Source organism: Bombina bombina, chromosome 6, assembly GCF_027579735.1.
Source record: "Bombina bombina isolate aBomBom1 chromosome 6, aBomBom1.pri, whole genome shotgun sequence".
NCBI classification, from domain to species: Eukaryota; Metazoa; Chordata; class Amphibia; order Anura; family Bombinatoridae; genus Bombina; species Bombina bombina.
This window is the reverse complement of record NC_069504.1, coordinates 92627717-92651220: the sequence shown is the minus strand read 5'-3', so window position 1 is coordinate 92651220 and position 23504 is coordinate 92627717. Positions and strand designations below refer to the sequence as shown.

General features: G+C 33.2%; 1 protein-coding gene across 4 annotated transcripts in view; it reads right to left on the bottom strand.

Annotated features, from left to right (window-relative positions):
* CACNA2D1 (calcium voltage-gated channel auxiliary subunit alpha2delta 1) overlaps positions 1 to 23504 on the bottom strand; it is a 1258723-nt gene that overhangs the window by 484229 nt on the left and 750990 nt on the right. For all 4 annotated transcript variants that reach the window (XM_053716513.1, XM_053716514.1, XM_053716515.1 and 1 more), the window contains exon 7: positions 18509 to 18640. In XM_053716513.1, coding sequence (XP_053572488.1) covers positions 18509 to 18640 — 132 coding nt within the window. The remainder of the gene's footprint in view (positions 1 to 18508; positions 18641 to 23504) is intronic.

The following is a 23504-nucleotide window of genomic DNA, read 5'->3' as shown; positions in this document are numbered from 1 at the left end:
GATCTGAGATGGGCGGGGCTAACCGCCAAGGCTAGAAGACGCATTGTTAAGAGCTCCAGACCCTAACCGTTAAAAACTAAGCTTTACCCTCGATAAGAATAAACTATTCAGTTTGTGTTGGAGGATGGTGACTCAGGAAGAAGCCTGGGATATGTGATTAGAATATTGATGGCCATACATCCAGTGCTGGGCTGAAAAATCTGTAACAGAGCTCCCTGTCACGCACCGAGGCGCCATTTTGGTTGAGGATCTATAACTACCCATTATGGAGATACATGTGTTGTATTCTGATATCAGAGAGCTAATAGAAGAATATGGCCAGAGAATGTGTGAGAGACTTGATGCTCTCACTGAAAAAATTCAAGAGACACGTTCGTGCCATATCACCTCTGCTGAAGTACAGAAGACTGCACAGGAGCCGCAGCGGCACACAGTGTCTGCAGATCCACAGCGGGACCTTCCGCTGCAGATGCCGGTGAGTGCAGACATCAAGCAAGAGCCCTACCTAACTTCTGTCACCATGAGCGACATAAACATAAGGGGAGCGACTTGGTGTGAACTATTGCGGGCGGGCGCAGACCCTGTGGGACAGATCGGTGTTTGTGCTCTGTCAACTGCGCGTCCCTCTGCGGAAAGTCATGCGGCTATGTTGTGGCAGCCTGGCTGGGGACACTTTCATGGTAGGCAGATGCCCTGGACTTGGTGCCATTGTTTTTCCTGGGTTCCCCGGGCTGGCTGCTCACATCTGAAATCAGGAGGGTTTGCTCGCATGCAAACGGGATGAATAAGACATAAAAGAGAAAGTTGTGGCCACCGGAGCAGCTGTATTGCACATGGGACACCTAATGCTACAGTTACCTGGAGTTTTCCTCTATATTTAGATTGGCAATCTATTTATGAAGACACAATGTCGGATCCCCACTAGAGAACTAGCTCCTGCTTATACATATTAACTGCCACATCTGTTTGTTGTTAGTACAGTGCATATAGCCCAACTTTTGTCATTCACATTAGCCTAAACTAGGAGTACCTCACATTAGTACTATACTTTGTTATGCTCTCTTATTTGTAGACAGGGGGGATTGCACTATATGTTTAAATTGCCTGCCTGTAACTCAGCTCAGATCATATGTGTACACCACCCTTGATACTATAACCTCTTCTTTCTTTGCATACCTACTGCTGAGTATATGTATTTTTGGTGTTTACTGTCCCTTTAAGAATTCCTTACTGAAAAATATGTTCTATACTTCTCATTATGAGCTCAATGATCTAAAGCTCTCAGGGCTTGTAGAATTTTCTAAAAAAAAATTCCAGTACCATGAAGCCCCTGACCTAAGTTTTTATATTGAGAACAGTGTATCTTGTGACAGGGTGTTCCCTGCTTTTAAGTTTGCATAAGTGATGCATACATTAAATTAGGGCTAAAAAAAAAAATCGCAATTTCAAAACCGTAAAAAAAACAAAAAGATGTAATCTTGAAAGTTGAGACTTTAAATAATTTAAATAAAATTTAAGTTTTAAATATAAAGAAGAGTCAAAGGAAACATCTCCCTAGGACTAACACAGAACAAAAATTGAGTAAAATCTTCAAATAGTAAAGAAGATGACAAAACTTAAAATGTTCCATTGGTGAAACACTATTTTATACCGGACTGTAAAAAGAAATGCATTGTTTAATTATATTCTAAATCTAAACAAAATTGTTTGACAAAATCATATTTTATGGAAACATTTAAATTCCTATTGAAAGTATGCAGGGAAAAATGTATGCTTACCTGATTAATTTTTTTTTCATGGTGGTGAGAGCCCATGAGCCATAACTGTTAGGATTAAATTCCATCCACCAGGAGGCAGGCAAAAATGACCCAACACATCAAGAGCTTTAATTCCTCCCACCTCATGATACCCCTCAGTCTTCTGTAAAGCCAAGATAAGGAAAAGAAACAGAAAGGCAGTAAGAACAAACCAGGGTAATGAGGTGCATGCCAGAATCATCATTTAAAAACTAAATGTGGGGTGGGTCTCCACGATGAATGAATGAAATTCATCAGAAAAGTATAATTTTCTTTCTTTCAAGGTGGTAAGAGTCCCTGAGCCTTAACAGTTGGGTCTAATATCCAAGCCGTGGAGTCCACTAAATCATTAAAATGAAGGATGGGACAAACACTGAACAGGCACATCATTGACCAAAAACTGCTGCCTGGAGAACCATTCTACCAAAAACAGCTTCCAGAAGAGGCAAAAACATTAAAATTATAAAACTTTGTGAAAGTATGGAAAGAAGATCAAGTAGCAGCGTTGCAAATATGTTAAATGGACGTCTCATTCCTGAAAGACCAGGATGCAGAAACAGAACTAGTTGAATAAGCTGTGATACAAGGTGGTGGAGAATTCCCCACCTCCAAATAAGCCTTGCAAATCAGTTGTTGCAATCAAGAAGCCAAAGTGACGGTGGAAGATTTTTGACCATTAAGTTGATCTGAAAAAAATGAATAAACAATGAGGAAGACTAAAATCCTTAGTAGCTTGAAAGTAAAATGTCAAAGCCCTAAATACATCCCTATTTTGCAAAATACATTATTTGGACTACAATCTCCTGATTGATATTCATATAAGAAACCACTTTTGGTAAGAAATCATAGTGAGTCCTTATAACTACCCAGTCCTGATGGAACACTAGATAAGGGGGCTCACAATATAAATCAGAAAGCTCAGAAACCATCTTTGCTGAGAAAAAACAAGGTTTTTCATTATAAGAGCTGAATATCCACATTATGCATAGGTTCAAAGGGATGAACCTGTAACAATCTCAAACCCAGATTGAGATTTCATGGAACAGATGCTGCTCAAACCACTGGCAGTATTCTGACCAGAGCTTGGACAAAGGTCTTAATATTCAGAATCCTAGCCAATTTATTTTGGTACAGAACTGGGAGAGAGCAGATATTTGATCCTTCAAAGAATTGGCCAATTACCCCTTATCCAATTAATTCTGCAGAAATTGTACATTCCTAGGTCTCTGAAAGGACTCTCAGATAATGTTTAATAACCAAGGGTCCCAAATAGACTTAAACCAGGCCTGTTGAAACAGGCTCAATCAGCTCCCAAGCAGAGATGGCTTCTCAGACTGCTTTTGCATGTTGCAGGAACCTTGAAGATTTCCAGGATGACTTATTGGAATCAGACCATTGAGAGGAAAAGTAGGGCTTCTGTCTGTAGCTCTCTGAATTTCTGGATTGCAGAAAGAACTGAAATTGGCTGTATGACTTATCCTGAGGTAAGAAACCTCCCTTTCCACCCATAACCATTAAAATAATGGAATTCAAGCCTTGAATGAATAAAGACTTCCCTTTAAAAGCAAGATGCAAAAATCTACTCTTCAAGACTGTTTCAGTTGACCATAACTTTAATCATAAAGCCCATCTGACTAGAACCAAGTTTTTAGTATTCAAGAGAACAATATCCATAGTTGTTTCACAAAGAAAAGAATTTGCAACCTTGATTATTTTTAAATGATGCTTCCAGTTTCCAATCCATGGGATTCTTGAAAAGGTACTGTCCTCTAACTGAATCGTGGTCCTCTTAGCCAGAGTAGATATAGCCCCTTATACTTTAGAAATAGATTCTGAAACTTCAGAAAAGGATACTGTATTAGGAAAAAATGTCTTGAGTTTAAGAGACGGAACAAATGGAATGCCATCAGAGAAAAAGTATGAGTCAGCCGACTCTGCCTCCTTAGTTAGTTGTAAAGCTTTTTTTACTCTTAGAAGTACCAGCAGCTTGATCAGCAACCTCAGAGACTGCACTTCCCAATGATATAAGCTTGTGCTTACCTGAAGACGACATAACCCCCAACGCCTCTTTAATTTGAGAATTAAGATATTTTCTAAAATTCAGAGAAAAGTCCATATTCCCTCCATGAGATGTACATACTCGTGGGGGGGGAAAGTTCCATGAGAGGGAAAAGCCTGTATTTCATGTTGCAAGGTAGCAATCTTATGCGCAACTACTACATAATTGCGCTGGAGGACAAACCTGAACAATTTTGCAAAGTAGACTGGTCTGGGGACTTAACTCTGCAGAATACTCCACTAAAGGAACAGGTTGATTAATGTGGAGTAGGGACAATTTTGTACTGCTCCACAATATGAAAATAATGTGACAGAAAAAGAACAGAGCAAAATCCAATAATTATTATCAATAATATATACTACTTTACCCACTGTTTAGTAAATGACATATAAAAAGGTAAAAAATGGTGACAGAAATATAATAAAGCAATGTAATAATGCAAATATCCTAATGCTGGGAACTGAGAGACTAACATCCACATAAAAGCTCCTGATTTGAGGGATAATTTTTATACCTCCCTTTGGATAGGCCTCACCGAAGCAGCTTACAGAAATGTAGATGGCAGATATAAAGGTGAACACCCTGGAGTGGAACAATAGCGAAGCACACAACCTAAACGCTCTGGAGCAATGCTCCTCCAATGCACACAGTGCGCTGAATAGAGAGGCTTTATATGTTTGCAATTATACTGACTGGAAGAAGGGATAGGGCAGGAGAACAATGCAGGAAACAGTTAACCCCTCCACCTCCAGAGATAAGAGAATAGCGCTCCTCATAGTGCTTCTGTGTCAAATTTAATGGTTGCTTCCTAAACACTGACTGGCTGGTTCCTAAGCGCTAACCCACCACACACAGAATACATAAATGTGCCATATAACATGAATATGAATAAACTGATCCTAATTCCTGCACCTTAGTAACCCACTAAGTCCCCACATTACAAAATCTAATTACTAACAAGTCTCACAGGCAGTACCCTTCAAGTACTGATAGGCCAAATATGTGGGCTGTGAGAGAAAGGTACATACTTACACAGTAGAGCATTCATTAACTGAACTTGCCTGCCTCCAGTAGTGCAGCCCCGTAATAGTTAGGTGACACCAACTCAGTATACTGAGCAGGATTTACCCTGAAATTGACAGCAGAAGGTAACTAAGTACCAGTCTTAGTTACCACTGCAGTTTTCTTGTGAACAACTCGTGGAAGAAAATTACACTCGCCATGGTACTCCTATCTGCCCCTCTGCCCTATTATCAGTCCTCTGAGGGGGGTGACGGGCCTCACAGCATTTTGAGAACCCCTTTCAGAAAGCAATTTCCATCAATGCACAATTTGCCTGTTCTCCTGTGAAGGAGAGGAATCAGGAGGTGGGAGGGATTAAAGCTCTTGATGTGTTGGGTAATTTTTGGCTGCCTCCTGGGGGAGAGTGTTTAATCCTGTTATGGACTCTCATCACCTTATGAAAGAAAAAAGGTGCATAGTAGTGATACGTTTATAATATGAAATGCAAAGAATATTATTGTCTTTATTTTAAAATGAATTGCCTCTGCTAGTGGGCTAAACAGGGGTGTTTCATGGGCATAGCTAAAATGTCTCCGTCAGGTCTGACATATTCTCTAAACATTCCCCCCCCCCTACAGATCTCACTGTTTTGTTTGTTTTTTGCAAACTGAAATGTGGCGAGATTGTGTCCAACTATGCAAAACACTTATTGCCCTCATATAAAAAAACATGTATATGAAAATAGAGGTGATTTGTAAAGGGCATCCCCTGCACTTGTCATTTAGTTCAATTTCATTTTTAGTTAAAACATTGTTTCATTTTAGTAAAATGACTATCCAAAGGTAAAACAGAAATCAAACATTTCTTTGCTTCTTTTGCTCATATTCATAAGAAATGAGCAATAGGTCAGTAACAATTGGTACTAACCAATTGGTGTAAAGTTGGTGCTACAAAAAGGTTTAAAACACAAAGTTAAAGTAAGCTTCTGAGCAGTAATGCACTACCGGGACCTAGCTGAACAAAGCGAAGGAACAATGGCAGAAAGGCGTATGTGAGTAGTCACCAGCCATGTTCAGCTATGGAGCAAAAGCATACTGCAGATCTGGAAATTACTTTACAGATGTTTTTTTACCTATTTGTAGGGGTTTAACACAAAATTATTTGCAATCAAGAGAACAATAATAAAGTGTTCTAATGCATCAGAGCATTTTGTTTTTCAAATTTTAAGTCCCTTTAAAATAAATAAGGGTTGACAAACGTCTTCATTCAAATGGCAGGACAAGTGTTTCTCTGACATTGGTCCTGATATTCCAATGTTTCTATGGAAATGATAGACACCATTTAAATAGTTAGATGTTGATTCCTATAGATCTACACAGAAGTTTATTAAATGTTCAAATGTTATATTCAATATTGAAATATTACATTCCAAAAATGGAACATTCACATTCATTTGCATGTTGAAAATTCATCTAACATTAAAAACTTGTGTAGATGAAATAAAACAAATCTCTAATTTTCTTGAATATTTTTTTTGAAAAGTGTACACATTCTAAAATACTGTGTAATGACCCAAGCCGTTATTGACTCCAGTGATTGACTAACAATATGTAATAAAATATTATGCTGACTGAATGAGGTTTAAGTAAAAATAAATAATAAATTTGTATACTTTATACTGACCACTGTATTAACCCTTTACCATTGGGACTTATTTGTGAACAAATAAGTAAAAATTTGATTGCGTGATTTTGAAAATGGGGTTGGGTCATGTGGGAGTGCCCAGCGCAGTTAGGACAGCATGGAAGGTCCTAACAGCAGGAAAGGGTTAAAAATTAAATATATATATTTTAAAATCTCATATTTCTGCTATATATTCTAAAACAATTAGTTTAATTGTTTGCTTATACTTTAGTTGCCAGCAAACATTAATTGATGTGAATACATTTTTGGTGTTTAAAATACTTTTGTTAAATAATTTAGAAATAAACAAGCAAATTCTATGCTACACAGTAAGAGAATCATGCAATAGTTTAGAAAAATGGGGCAGTCTAAAAATAAACATATCTGACAAATCTCAGAAGACACAAAAATGAAAATTACTGCAGCCCCAGGAAAGCTGTCAGATGAACACAAAATATGCTTATATATTATAGTAAAAGATTTGGTAGACACAATCGTGTTCTTGTACTGTCTTATCTAGGGAAAAAAGAAATGTTTGATAAGGGCATAGCATTAAAAACAAGAAACATTTTATTCCATACAATTAACTTTTTATAAAGCATGTAGAATATTTAGTTGGAACATGCAATCTTGTATTCATTTACAATTTAAACTACATTTGTGCAGCAAAGAGATAATGAGTGTTGTTTTTCATTTTTAGGTAAAGCACTTAAAATCAATTGTTCAGTGAGTTAAAAATAATTCTTAACTTTTAATAACATTAAAAAATGTTTCGTTATGTTGGATATATATTAAAAATTATTAGTTTTTTGTGTATTTTCCTTTCTATTTCCATTTTTGCTTAACGTTATAAAAAGGTGTAATATTAAATGATATGGGAAAGAAAGAAAGGAAAGAAAGAAAGAAGAAAAGAAAGGGTTACTTAGGCGTTCAGGAAAATTAGATCAAAGTATCCTGGGTAATTTTGTAAGTATATGCCAAACATAGTGGCTTCTTGGTTTGGTAAAATAAAGGTTGTTTAATCAGGGCCGGACTGGGAATAAAAAGCAGCCCTGGAAAAATATAAAGACCAGCTCTATTTTCCGTTGGGTAGAATGCACACGTCCCATTTTTCTCAAAGGGGATTACTGGGGGCACGCCTTCCCCAATATTTTTTTTCAGAATTAAATTATATTACTTTGTATTAAATAAAAACGTCAGATTGATGTTATATAGGAACCCTACAACCCAGTTGCATCCATTAGTCAGCCATTTAAATTGTAGCTTTCCAGCCCCAGCTGCTGCAGCCCACCGGGAAATCTCCTGGTATCCTGGTAGGCCAATCCAGCCCTGTGTTTAATGGGACATGAACCCCACATGTTTTCTTTCATTATTCAGATAGAGAATACCATTTTAAAAAAGTTTACAATTTACTTCTATTATCAAATTTGCTTCAATCTCATGTCATTCTTTGTTGAAGAGATACCTAGGTAGGTAAAGTGTACATGCTTGAAGCACTAAATGACAGGAATAGTGCTGCCATCTAATGATCTTGCTAATGTATGACACTCATGCTGATATATATATAATGCTGCCGAAGTAGTGCACATTTCTGAGATTATATTTCTGCTTTTCAACAAAACATAACAAGAAAACTAAGAAAATGTGACAATATAAGTACATTGGAAAGTTGTTTCAAATGATATGCTCTATCTGAATCAAGAAAGAAAACGTTTGGGTTTTATGTCCCTTTAAGCTGGAATGGAAAATATGAAACTGACCTCTTAATTATATATTTTTTTCTCTCTTTACTAATATGGAATAGGTGCTAAATATGGGAAAAATCTGGTTGTTGCTATTAAACGTTTGTAGCTCTTAGAACTGCAAAGCTTTTTATATTGATTTTTTTTCTCTTTGTCTATGTAAAATGGTGTTGTTGCTAACTTTCTCTTGGGAAACAGTCAGCAACAAAAGAAAACTACAGCCTGATAAATGCGACATTTCTTCTGCACAATAAGCTCCATTTGGGTAAAGAATTAGCTTTGGAATATCTATTTAAAAAAATATACTCCAGTCCTGCTCAACCAATGTATTTTATGTAAGGTGTATAATACATACAGTTTAATGTAAGGTGTATAATGCATACAGTTTAATGTAAGGTGTATAAAGCATACAGTTTAATGTAAGGTGTATAATGCATACAGTTTAATGTAAGGTGTATAATGCATACAGTTTAATGTAAGGTGTATAATGCATACAGTTTAATGTAAGGTGTATAAAGCATACAGTTTAATGTAAGGTGTATAATGCATACAGTTTAATGTAAGGTGTATAATGCATACAGTTTAATGTAAGGTGTATAGAGCATACAGTTTAATGTAAGGTGTATAATGCATACAGTTTAATGTAAGGTGTATAATGCATACAGTTTAATGTAAGGTGTATAATGCATACAGTTTAATGTAAGGTGTATAAAGCATACAGTTTAATGTAAGGTGTATAATGCATACAGTTTAATGTAAGGTGTATAAAGCATACAGTTTAATGTAAGGTGTATAAAGCATACAGTTTAATGTAAGGTGTATAGAGCATACAGTTTAATGTAAGGTGTATAATGCATACAGTTTAATGTAAGGTGTATAATGCATACAGTTTAATGTAAGGTGTATAAAGCATACAGTTTAATGTAAGGTGTATAATGCATACAGTTTAATGTAAGGTGTATAAAGCATACAGTTTAATGTAAGGTGTATAATTCATACAGTTTAATGTAAGGTGTATAAAGCATACAGTTTAATGTAAGGTGTATAATGCATACAGTTTAATGTAAGGTGTATAAAGCATACAGTTTAATGTAAGGTGTATAAAGCATACAGTTTAATGTAAGGTGTATAAAGCATACAGTTTAATGTAAGGTGTATAAAGCATACAGTTTAATGTAAGGTGTATAAAGCATACAGTTTAATGTAAGGTGTATAAAGCATACAGTTTAATGTAAGGTGTATAATGCATACAGTTTAATGTAAGGTGTATAATGCATACAGTTTAATGTAAGGTGTATAATGCATACAGTTTAATGTAAGGTGTATAAAGCATACAGTTTAATGTAAGGTCTATAATGCATACAGTTTAATGTAAGGTGTATAATGCATACAGTTTAATGTAAGGTGTATAATGCATACAGTTTAATGTAAGGTGTATAAAGCATACAGTTTAATGTAAGGTGTATAATGCATACAGTTTAATGTAAGGTGTATAAAGCATACAGTTTAATGTAAGGTGTATAATGCATACAGTTTAATGTAAGGTGTATAATGCATACAGTTTAATGTAAGGTGTATAAAGCATACAGTTTAATGTAAGGTGTATAATGCATACAGTTTAATGTAAGGTGTATAATGCATACAGTTTAATGTAAGGTGTATAGAGCATACAGTTTAATGTAAGGTGTATAATGCATACAGTTTAATGTAAGGTGTATAATGCATACAGTTTAATGTAAGGTGTATAATGCATACAGTTTAATGTAAGGTGTATAATGCATACAGTTTAATGTAAGGTGTATAAAGCATACAGTTTAATATAAGGTGTATAATGCATACAGTTTAATGTAAGGTGTATAAAGCATACAGTTTAATGTAAGGTGTATAAAGCATACAGTTTAATGTAAGGTGTATAGAGCATACAGTTTAATGTAAGGTGTATAATGCAAACAGTTTAATGTAAGGTGTATAAAGCATACAGTTTAATGTAAGGTGTATAAAGCATACAGTTTAATGTAAGGTGTATAATGCATATAGTTTAATGTAAGGTGTATAAAGCATACAGTTTAATGTAAGGTGTATAATTCATACAGTTTAATGTAAGGTGTATAAAGCATACAGTTTAATGTAAGGTGTATAATACATACAGTTTAATGTAAGGTGTATAAAGCATACAGTTTAATGTAAGGTGTATAAAGCATACAGTTTAATGTAAGGTGTATAAAGCATACAGTTTAATGTAAGGTGTATAAAGAATACAGTTTAATGTAAGGTGTATAAAGCATACAGTTTAATGTAAGGTGTATAAAGCATACAGTTTAATGTAAGGTGTATAAAGCATACAGTTTAATGTAAGGTGTATAAAGCATACAGTTTAATGTAAGGTGTATAAAGCATACAGTTTAATGTAAGGTGTATAATGCATACAGTTTAATGTAAGGTGTATAAAGCATACAGTTTAATGTAAGGTGTATAAAGCATACAGTTTAATGTAAGGTGTATAATGCATGCAGTTTAATGTAAGGTGTATAATGCATACAGTTTAATGTAAGGTGTATAATGCATACAGTTTAATGTAAGGTGTATAATGCATACAGTTTAATGTAATGTGTATAATGCATACAGTTTAATGTAAGGTGTATAAAGCATACAGTTTAATGTAAGGTGTATAATGCATACAGTTTAATGTAAGGTGTATAAAGCATACAGTTTAATGTAAGGTGTATAATGCATACAGTTTAATGTAAGGTGTATAATGCATACAGTTTAATGTAAGGTGTATAATGCATACAGTTTAATGTAAGGTGTATAATGCATAAAGTTTAATGTAAGGTGTATAATGCATACAGTTTAATGTAAGGTGTATAAAGCATACAGTTTAATGTAAGGTGTATAAAGCATACAGTTTAATGTAAGGTGTATAAAGCATACAGTTTAATGTAAGGTGTATAAAGCATACAGTTTAATGTAAGGTGTATAATGCATACAGTTTAATGTAAGGTGTATAAAGCATACAGTTTAATGTAAGGTGTATAAAGCATACAGTTTAATGTAAGGTGTATAAAGCATACAGTTTAATGTAAGGTGTATAATGCATACAGTTTAATGTAAGGTGTATAAAGCATACAGTTTAATGTAAGGTGTATAAAGCATACAGTTTAATGTAAGGTGTATAAAGCATACAGTTTAATGTAAGGTGTATAAAGCATACAGTTTAATGTAAGGTGTATAATGCATACAGTTTAATGTAAGGTGTATAAAGCATACAGTTTAATGTAAGGTGTATAATGCATACAGTTTAATGTAAGGTGTATAAAGCATACAGTTTAATGTAAGGTGTATAATGCATACAGTTTAATGTAAGGTGTATAAAGCATACAGTTTAATGTAAGGTGTATAATGCATACAGTTTAATGTAAGGTGTATAAAGCATACAGTTTAATGTAAGGTGTATAATGCATACAGTTTAATGTAAGGTGTATAAAGCATACAGTTTAATGTAAGGTGTATAATGCATACAGTTTAATGTAAGGTGTATAAAGCATACAGTTTAATGTAAGGTGTATAATGCATACAGTTTAATGTAAGGTGTATAATGCATACAGTTTAATGTAAGGTGTATAAAGCATACAGTTTAATGTAAGGTGTATAAAGCATACAGTTTAATGTAAGGTGTATAAAGCATACAGTTTAATGTAAGGTGTATAATGCATACAGTTTAATGTAAGGTGTATAAAGCATACAGTTTAATGTAAGGTGTATAAAGCATACAGTTTAATGTAAGGTGTATAAAGCATACAGTTTAATGTAAGGTGTATAATGCATACAGTTTAATGTAAGGTGTATAATGCATACAGTTTAATGTAAGGTGTATAATGCATACAGTTTAATGTAAGGTGTATAAAGCATACAGTTTAATGTAAGGTGTATAATGCATACAGTTTAATGTAAGGTGTATAAAGCATATAGTTTAATGTAAGGTGTATAAAGCATACAGTTTAATGTAAGGTGTATAAAGCATACAGTTTAATGTAAGGTGTATAAAGCATACAGTTTAATGTAAGGTGTATAAAGCATACAGTTTAATGTAAGGTGTATAATGCATACAGTTTAATGTAAGGTGTATAAAGCATACAGTTTAATGTAAGGTGTATAATGCATACAGTTTAATGTAAGGTGTATAAAGCATACAGTTTAATGTAAGGTGTATAATGCATACAGTTTAATGTAAGGTGTATAAAGCATACAGTTTAATGTAAGGTGTATAATGCATACAGTTTAATGTAAGGTGTATAAAGCATACAGTTTAATGTAAGGTGTATAATGCATACAGTTTAATGTAAGGTGTATAAAGCATACAGTTTAATGTAAGGTGTATAATGCATACAGTTTAATGTAAGGTGTATAAAGCATACAGTTTAATGTAAGGTGTATAATGCATACAGTTTAATGTAAGGTGTATAATGCATACAGTTTAATGTAAGGTGTATAAAGCATACAGTTTAATGTAAGGTGTATAAAGCATACAGTTTAATGTAAGGTGTATAAAGCATACAGTTTAATGTAAGGTGTATAATGCATACAGTTTAATGTAAGGTGTATAAAGCATACAGTTTAATGTAAGGTGTATAAAGCATACAGTTTAATGTAAGGTGTATAAAGCATACAGTTTAATGTAAGGTGTATAATGCATACAGTTTAATGTAAGGTGTATAATGCATACAGTTTAATGTAAGGTGTATAATGCATACAGTTTAATGTAAGGTGTATAAAGCATACAGTTTAATGTAAGGTGTATAATGCATACAGTTTAATGTAAGGTGTATAAAGCATATAGTTTAATGTAAGGTGTATAAAGCATACAGTTTAATGTAAGGTGTATAATGCATACAGTTTAATGTAAGGTGTATAATGCATACAGTTTAATGTAAGGTGTATAAAGCATACAGTTTAATGTAAGGTGTATAATGCATACAGTTTAATGTAAGGTGTATAATGCATACAGTTTAATGTAAGGTGTATAAAGCATACAGTTTAATGTAAGGTGTATAATGCATACAGTTTAATGTAAGGTGTATAAAGCATACAGTTTAATGTAAGGTGTATAATGCATACAGTTTAATGTAAGGTGTATAAAGCATACAGTTTAATGTAAGGTGTATAAAGCATACAGTTTAATGTAAGGTGTATAAAGCATACAGTTTAATGTAAGGTGTATAATGCATACAGTTTAATGTAAGGTGTATAAAGCATACAGTTTAATGTAAGGTGTATAAAGCATACAGTTTAATGTAAGGTGTATAAAGCATACAGTTTAATGTAAGGTGTATAAAGCATACAGTTTAATGTAAGGTGTATAAAGCATACAGTTTAATGTAAGGTGTATAATGCAAACAGTTTAATGTAAGGTGTATAAAGCATACAGTTTAATGTAAGGTGTATAATGCATACAGTTTAATGTAAGGTGTATAATGCATACAGTTTAATGTAAGGTGTATAATGCATACAGTTTAATGTAAGGTGTATAATGCATACAGTTTAATGTAAGGTGTATAAAGCATACAGTTTAATGTAAGGTGTATAATGCAAACAGTTTAATGTAAGGTGTATAAAGCATACAGTTTAATGTAAGGTGTATAATGCATACAGTTTAATGTAAGGTGTATAATGCATACAGTTTAATGTAAGGTGTATAATGCATACAGTTTAATGTAAGGTGTATAATGCATACAGTTTAATGTAAGGTGTATAAAGCATACAGTTTAATGTAAGGTGTATAAAGCATACAGTTTAATGTAAGGTGTATAATGCATACAGTTTAATGTAAGGTGTATAAAGCATACAGTTTAATGTAAGGTGTATAATGCATACAGTTTAATGTAAGGTGTATAACGCATACAGTTTAATGTAAGGTGTATAATGCATACAGTTTAATGTAAGGTGTATAACGCATACAGTTTAATGTAAGGTGTATAATGCATACAGTTTAATGTAAGGTGTATAAAGCATACAGTTTAATGTAAGGTGTATAATGCATACAGTTTAATGTAAGGTGTATAAAGCATACAGTCAACAATGTAATAGGCTCTCTGTTTGCATTATGCAATTCAGTGAATCCAAAGTCTAAAAATATTAAAAATAATCATATTTAAATGAATGCAAAAAAACCTCACTTTCATTACCAAAGTTCACATTATGTTATTAGTTCTTAGGTTTAAATGCTTTGCTAACTATTGCAGATTTTTAAATAAAATGCATATAGATTCTGCTCATTTAAAGATTGACTAGGTTTAGAAAAACGTTTTTAACAGCAAACTTTGTAAAACCTTGACAATTTTTTTTATTGGTGATGCTCATGCAGAAGAGATTAATAAACTTAAAGGCACATGAAATCCATTTTTTTATTTCATAATTTAGAAGGAGCTTGTATTTTATAACAACTTTCCAACTTATATGATCTAATTTGCTCCATTCAATTGATGAAAGGCATATCTAAATATGATCAGTAGCTGCTGATTGGTGGCTGCATATAGATGAGTTTAATTGGCTCACTCATGTGCATTGCTATAACAAAGGTTATCTAAAGAGTGAAGTAAATTAGATAATAGAAGTAAATTGGAATGTTGTTAAGAATTGTATTCTCTATCTGAATCATGAATGAAAAATGTTGGGTATTATATCCCTTTAAATTTCCTTTGAGAAGCAACTAAATAACCAAACTATCTTTATTATATATTTGTTTAATTTTATACCCTAAGTATAAAAACATTCTTTTAAACATTTCTATGCATTTCTTAAGATATTTTACTGAAGATGTAAGCATGTATAGTTCTTGAAGAAGCAGATTATTGAAGAGAATGTAACCCACCCCAAAAATAAATATTGTGACTGTGCATCATCACATATTGAGAAAGAAAAATTATTATTAAAGCGCCAAAAGGACAAGGCTGGGTCTAAGTGAAATTATATCATTTATTACAATGAATATAGAAAACAGTTAAAATATATCTAGAGTACATAAAAAATATATATACATATATCCTGGATCCAAGATTTACAATAATTAAAACAAAATGTAAAAGCAATCAGTAAAAACAGATGTATCCAAAACTTGATTTTATCAGTAATTCGATTGGTTTGGAAATCTGATATGTTGTGAGTCAATGATACAAGCTATGTATCTTAACAGTGCTTTAAAGCAAATGGATTGAATGTTATTTGATTGAGTGTGGGTGCTCTTATTAACACATCAGTGTGAAATAATAAAGTGCAAACAAAGGTTAACAAAGAACAGTGTAAAGATCAGTGTAAACCTATGATGTGAACACAACTAGCAATCGTTAAATTGTGTAGTGTTAGTGTACAATGGCAAACTCCAAAAAAACATATAAAAAATATAATTTAGAATATAAAAATATAAAAATATAAAAATCCAAAAAAAGGTCCAAAAAAGTCCTGAAACAAAGTGAACAGTCAAACAACAGTGGAGAATGTCAGATGTGAAAAATTAAAAATGAAAAATGAAAAAATGTACTTGTTTGTCCCAAACAGATGTAGTGGTATTCCTCCCAGTGTTTTTTCTCCCAAGTGTTAGATGTAGATAAGACTCCTAAGTGATGACCCAATCGGTCAGTCAGTGATCTGCCATATTGATCCTTTCTGTCAAAGATACAAGAACAATAATAGTGCAGACGTTTTACAAAATAGCTCCCTATCAGAGTATCACTTACCAGTCGACGCGTTTCGGTCAGGCATTGACCTTTATCAAGACTCCAGTCTTGATAAAGGTCAATGCCTGACCGAAACGCGTCGACTGGTAAGTGATACTCTGATAGGGAGCTATTTTGTAAAACGTCTGCACTATTATTGTTCTTGTATCTTTGACAGAAAGGATCAATATGGCAGATCACTGACTGACCGATTGGGTCATCACTTAGGAGTCTTATCTACATCTAACACTTGGGAGAAAAAACACTGGGAGGAATACCACTACATCTGTTTGGGACAAACAAGTACATTTTTTCATTTTTCATTTTTAATTTTTCACATCTGACATTCTCCACTGTTGTTTGACTGTTCACTTTGTTTCAGGACTTTTTTGGACCTTTTTTTGGATTTTTATATTTTTATATTTTTATATTCTAAATTATATTTTTTATATGTTTTTTTGGAGTTTGCCATTGTACACTAACACTACACAATTTAACGATTGCTAGTTGTGTTCACATCATAGGTTTACACTGATCTTTACACTGTTCTTTGTTAACCTTTGTTTGCACTTTATTATTTCACACTGATGTGTTAATAAGAGCACCCACACTCAATCAAATAACATTCAATCCATTTGCTTTAAAGCACTGTTAAGATACATAGCTTGTATCATTGACTCACAACATATCAGATTTCCAAACCAATCGAATTACTGATAAAATCAAGTTTTGGATACATCTGTTTTTACTGATTGCTTTTACATTTTGTTTTAATTATTGTAAATCTTGGATCCAGGATATATGTATATATATTTTTTATGTACTCTAGATATATTTTAACTGTTTTCTATATTCATTGTAATAAATGATATAATTTCACTTAGACCCAGCCTTGTCCTTTTGGCGCTTTAATAATAATTTTTCTTTCTGAATATCCACTTTTCTGACCGCTAGGGGTCAATTTATTAGAGCAAAGGGTCCCTTTTAGCATTAGGCGCTTAGTGTCCACCCAGATATAGTCATCATCACATATTGCATATAGATTAAAACTACATATTATAATGTAACTAAAAAAGTAAATACATTATATTATTGGTGGACACAGTAGTGTGGTATAGTTTAAAATTAAATGGACTTTCAATTGCAAGTTGATATTTCACAAACTGGTAACTCTGGATTTTAATGACCGAGGACAAGATACTATACAACCCACTAATGATAGCAGCATCACTATAGCAGAACATCTGTCACCACACTCGAGCGTCTCGAGGTGAGCAGCTCAAACATACTCTCCTAGGAAGTAATAGCAAAAATGTCTTGTGATTGTCACTATCAGATGCTGCAGTCTTCAAAGCGCAAACAGAACCTATTTTTGTAACTGCCTAAAAATCTGGTTTTAGCTGTTGCACAAAAGCTTATAGGTAAACAAAACTCAACGTGGGAGATATATAAAAAATCTTTCTCATTGAGTTAACTCTTGCAACTGCAATTGACCATTTGACTCTCTGTCATCACCATTAACCCTAACTGCAACCTTGTCCCCATCACCAATAACCTAAACTGTGATATGGTTCCCCACCACTATTAACCATATGCATGATCTGGTCCACACTAAATATCCCTCACATACCCCACAGCTCCCTCTACAATACCCCCCACCACAAAGGCTCATCTTTTAAAATCCAATCTCCTGTTTTAGACTCCCATATTCCCAATACTTATGCCCCGGATTAAGTTAAAAATAATTAATTATTTTTAAAACTGGATTGGTGTTTTTGAAGTTTGCTAAATAATAAATTCTTCTGAGTATGTATATTCTCATATCTTACACAGTATATATATATTTTTTTAAATCACAGTAAAATTCACACATACATAAAACAGTAAATGTAATAACAGTGATTTTTAGAAGTAGGTTGTAGACTTGATAATGTATTGATTATTTTTGCCTGAATGCCTTATCTGTGATCATTCAGAAGTCAGCAATAAGTCAGCAATTATACTCAACAAATTTATACATAAAAATGTCATTATTTAAAAAAATTATAAAAGATTTTGCTAATGATAATGAAAACTCAATTTACTTTGTAGAAAGTATAAAATGAATACTTCAATATTAGATTTCTTTTAAATTTAAACAGTTTTATTTCAAATATTTTTTTTCTTCCAGAAAAATATATTTTCAAATCATTCTTATTATCATTATTATTATTATCAGGTATTTGTAGAGCGCCAACAGGTTCCACAGCGCTAAAAATATATTTTCAAATCATAATTATTATTATTATTATCAGGTATTTGTAGAGCGCCAACAGGTTCCACAGCGCTAAAAATATATTTTCAAATCATGTTTAAATCCTGCTCTCTTTTATTCAAGATTATATATTTTGAGTGCAATGTCCCTTCAAGTCATGGCTTTGTGCAACGCATTTTGTTGAAATCCAATTGAATAAACCTCTATAATATTAAAGTGCTTTAATGAGATTACTTATATCATTTAACCTTGGCTGCACTTACCAGGATAGTATCTTGCAAGTCCAGTAGCGCTCCCAAACACTTGCCACAGCAGAGTTTCATCTTCCTCTCGGTTCTTTTTAAAAGTTTCATCTAATGCCGCAGTCCAGTTCAGCTCATTTAACACTATAGTTGCTGTAGAAAAAAAAGACATTGCAGTGTTACCCAAAAAAAGTTTAAAAATAAGTTCATGATTTAAACTATAAACAAATATGTAAATAATACAGTCAATAGCTGTGATACATATAATGATATCATTTGTTGTGGTCATTTATTTAGGTACATTTTTTGGAAAAAGCTAATATATGAAAATCACAAAAAAAACACTATAGAATGACAGGGTTATTAGCCCTTTAAAGTTGAACCGGGAATAGTCTCTGTGCACAGCGCTCATTAGCGTAACTTAACAAGATTTTCATGTTTATGGATGTGATCAGTCTTAGAAAGATCAGTTGTGTGGGCATTAATATTCATGTACTGGGTCAGTTAAACAGTGAACCTGAGGTACGGTGAAATTTGTATTCCACGGCATGCTCCGATTAATGCTTTGTGGTCAGTAACATGGAAATTCATATTCAAATTAAGACCTAGGTTGACATTTGTCATGCACTGGATACATGTTTCTGTAACGATGCCCTGTAGGTGAAAGCATGTTACATTTTTCATTTAGAGAATTAATAAAATATGTTAGGAATATTTAGCTGATTATTTTTTAATATTTTTTTTAATAACAAGAAGTACTATGATATAATATTTAATTATATGAATTGAAAGTCATTTATTCACTTTGGCCATCAATTGCTCTATAAAGCATTGTTAATTTAGATGAACTTACTACCTACCCTCTTAAAAATTGTCCTTTATCAGAAAAAAACAAACTTCCTAAATGCACTAGTAGTTGCCTTAATTGTCTAGTTGACGGGTATATAGTAGGCTATAAAGTTGTTTTTTCCTCACACATAACACTCCTTGTGTGATCCCTTAGTAAATCACCAGCATCTTTAATCATTCAAATGTGTTAAACTCTTTAAAATGTTCATAATCTAGGGAACAATTCAGTATATATGGAAAGGCAGTATATGCTATATAACGCTACGGATTTGTTTTCTGGAGAGAAGGCTTCTAAATATTGAAGACAAAAAAAAAAAAAAAAAAATCACTAAATGGGATTGGTGACTCACAAGGGATCCAGCACCTATAACATTCAGTATGTGAACAAAGAGAGGTTCTATCTTCTAAGCCCTATAAAGCAAGTTAATGCATTAGTTCTTGCTTATTTTCACACTGTTGTAATTCATATGGAATCAATTGTGGGTAAGCTGAATTACTTTGAACATAACACTTATACAAATCAGATACTAGTGACTGCTTAAATATTTACTCTGTCCTGACGTCTTGTGGTAGGAAAACCTTTGGGCTCCTTTCTTCCGTATATGTACCTTAAAGGTCTAGTCTAGTCAAAATTAAACTTTAATGATTCAGATAGGGCATGTCATTTTAAACAATTTTCCAATTTACTTTCAGCATCAAATTTGCTTTGTTCTCTTGGAATTCTTTGTTGAAAGCTAAATCTAGGTAGGCTCATATTCTATATTTGAATCCCTGAAAGGCCGCCTCTTAACTTTGATAGTTTTCCACATCTAGAACTTGCTAGTTTGTGTTTAACATATAAATGCCTGCTCCCTCCTGTGAAGTTATTTATGAATCAGCACTGATTGGCTAAAATGCATGTCTATCAAAAGAACTGATATAAGGGGGCAGTCTGCAGAGGCTTAGATACAAGGTATTCACAGAGGTAAAAAGTATATTAATATAACTGTGTTGGTAGTGCAAAACTGGGTAATGCGTAATAAAGGGAGTATCTATCTTTTTAAACAATAAACAATTTGAAGTAGACTGTCCCTTTAATACTTCCTGCTCACTATAACTATATTTCTATCTATTTATTGTAACCCTACTAAAGCTGTGTAGCTTTACTATAGCCAGATGTGTTGTTTTTGTACAGAAAAGAAGAAATAATATATTTTCTTAATTTGCCTTTCTTTGCAAGAATCCTCTAAACTTTGATCTCCAGCAGTGTTTTCTGTGACCAGTTGGACCTACTCATCGAGGCAAAAACATAAGAGTATTCCTTCCATTTGTTCCTAGGAGTATATGGCATGTGGTTACCCTCTTGGGAAGCGTATATGTTGCAGATGCAGTCAATGTGGTCCATTTATTAAGCAGCGGATGCTGCTCTGGAGCCCCATCGTTTTAGGTCCACCTGAAATGGAAGTTAAGAAACAGCAGTCATAAGACCGCTGCTCCTTAACTCCGCGGCCTCCTTTTAGGTGGCAGGCTAAAATAATCCCAATCTGATATGATCAGATTGATTGACGGCCCCTGCTAGCGGCTGATTGGCCACCAAAAATGCTTGTGCAATGTTAAATGCCGACAGCGTATGCTGTCCGCATTTAGCAAGCGAATCATGTCCGCTCGCCTATTCATAAATCTACCCCGATGTGTGCATAGGGGAACATAGGAAAGGTGGTGTTCTGTATCTTCACATGCTTATATCTAATATGCCTATATTAAATTGAGCAGTACACCTCCAGCAACAAATATTGAAGCTTCTTGTCACATAAAAATACTCTTGGAAACATGATTCATAGTGGAATATTTTACCAAGGATATGTTGAAAACATAACTTAAAGGGACAGTCTAGTCCAAAATAAACTTTCAGATAGAGAATGTAATTTTAAACAATTTTCCAATGTACTTTTATTACCAATTTTGCTTTGTACTCTTGGTATTCTTAGTTGAAAGTTAAACCTAGGAGGTTCATATGCTAATTTCTAAGCCCTTGAAGGCCTCCTCTCCTCTCAGGGCATTTTGACAGTTTTTCTCCACTAGAGGATGTAAGTTCATGTGTGTCATATAGATAACACTGTGCTCACGCACGTGGAGTTCCAGGGAGCCAGCTCTGATTGGCTAAAATGGATGTCTGTCAAAAGAACTGAAATAAAGGGGCAGGAGAGGTAAAAAGTGTATTTATATAACTGTGTTGGTTATGCAAAACTAGGGAATGGGTAATAAAGGGATTATCTATTTTGTTAAACAATAACAATTCTGGTGTAGACTGTCCCTTTAATGAAAAATAAAACAAAAAACATACTTTACAGCCCACTTAGAAACCTTGACTCATACCATTGTAATTTTTATTTTTTATATAAATATCACGCAAAGTTAAACATCTTGATTAGTAATTTTCAGAATATAAAAAGTATTTGTGGAATGTTCCTTTTTAATAAGCGACCTTGATTTTAAAAACCTCTTCTATTGCACCTTGTGTTGTAAGTTTGTAAAACAAAAGAGAAAAACATGAAAACAGATAAATATTTTCTTTCATGTAATTCTGTTCCCTTGGCCTTCTATCTGTATTTTATGACACAATTTTTGTAAACCTTGACAAGCTTTAGATTCATATCTTGTTGCAATCAATAAAGCTCAGTGTAACTTAAAAAATAAAAAGAATTTACTTTTGATGATTTATTCAATAGTCTTTATGGAATTCAACCTATAATTTCATTTGAAGAGCCTGGAAGCTATTTGCTAACTCTGAAAAGACGTCAACATCTGTTCCTTAATGAAGCCATGCCTAAACTGTTGGGAATACATAGGGAGCGCCGTAAGTTTATTACCCATCAATTCAAAATACTTTTTTGTTCGCATTCACATAGGAAACTGGGGCATTTAAAGGTGCTACCTTCGTTGATATTATACAATGCATTTCATTTTATGTTTAAAGATTTTTAATACTATAAATAAAATCAAGATTAAGCTTATGCAATATAACTTTCAGTCTCTTTTTATAGCACATGACCCAAAAAGAGCCAAAAAGTTATACATACCCCCCCCCCATTGTCTTTTTTATAGCCCCAATAAATCCACAGATCTTCTCCTGCTCCATAAAATTCCTCCCATAAAGGCACTAAGTAAGTTTACAACTTTGGCTGATACGAAAAAAGAACAATTTTGGTAGGACCCATATAAACACCAAATGGATAATCAGGGTTTCATAGAACACAACATGAGCAAAGATATAATACAATATACCCTCTAGTAAATTTGCAATAGGTAAGCTTTCAAAATTCTCCACTCAAAGTGACATTGTACACTAGATTTTTCTTTCATAAATGTGTTGATGATGATCCATTTATATAGCTCATTTGGTAGTGTTTCTTGTAAAAATTTATTTTTTATTTTTAAATAAAATTGTGCTGATTTTCTGACTCCTAACCAAGCCCCACAGTGTCAGATGTATACGCGCGTTTACAGACTCCTGCTGGCTACTGTTTATGTTATCTGTCTTTTTATATGCAGGAAAAGGGGGGGCAAATGTCTGCTCTTCTTGTTTTCCAGCCCCTTTCACTGGATGTCCCAACCAAACCTCATCAACAGTGCTAAACCGGGAGATTTTAATTACATTTTTAAAATGTTTTATACTGGATTTTTAGATAAGCATCTGTGCATATTCTTCTTTATAGTAGTGTCTATTACATGTAGTTATATGAAAATTGGTGTATACTGTCCCTTTAATACTAGAATTATCTTCTTCCATAATAACTTACTTTTCAATAATACAATAAGGGACATTTGACTTCGACAAAATGTTTAATCTAAGACCAAATAAACACATATTAATATCATTGTTATAGCTTCTGTTTTAGTTGAAAAGCTTAAAAAAAACATTCTGGATCTACAAAATTTAGTAATATTAAAAGAAAGACTAATTAGTCAATTTAAAAAAAATGCCTTATCTCTGGGGAAAAAAAATACTTTCTCAAAGAGAAAGTATTTTTTCGCTTACTTTGAAAGCTCTTAAAGTGACATTGCAGTCAATTTTATTCTTTGTTTAACCCCTTAAGCACCACAGCACTTTTCCATTTTCTGACTGTTTGGGACCAAGGCTATTTTTATATTTTTGCGGTGTTTGTGTTTAGCTGTAATTTTCCTTTTA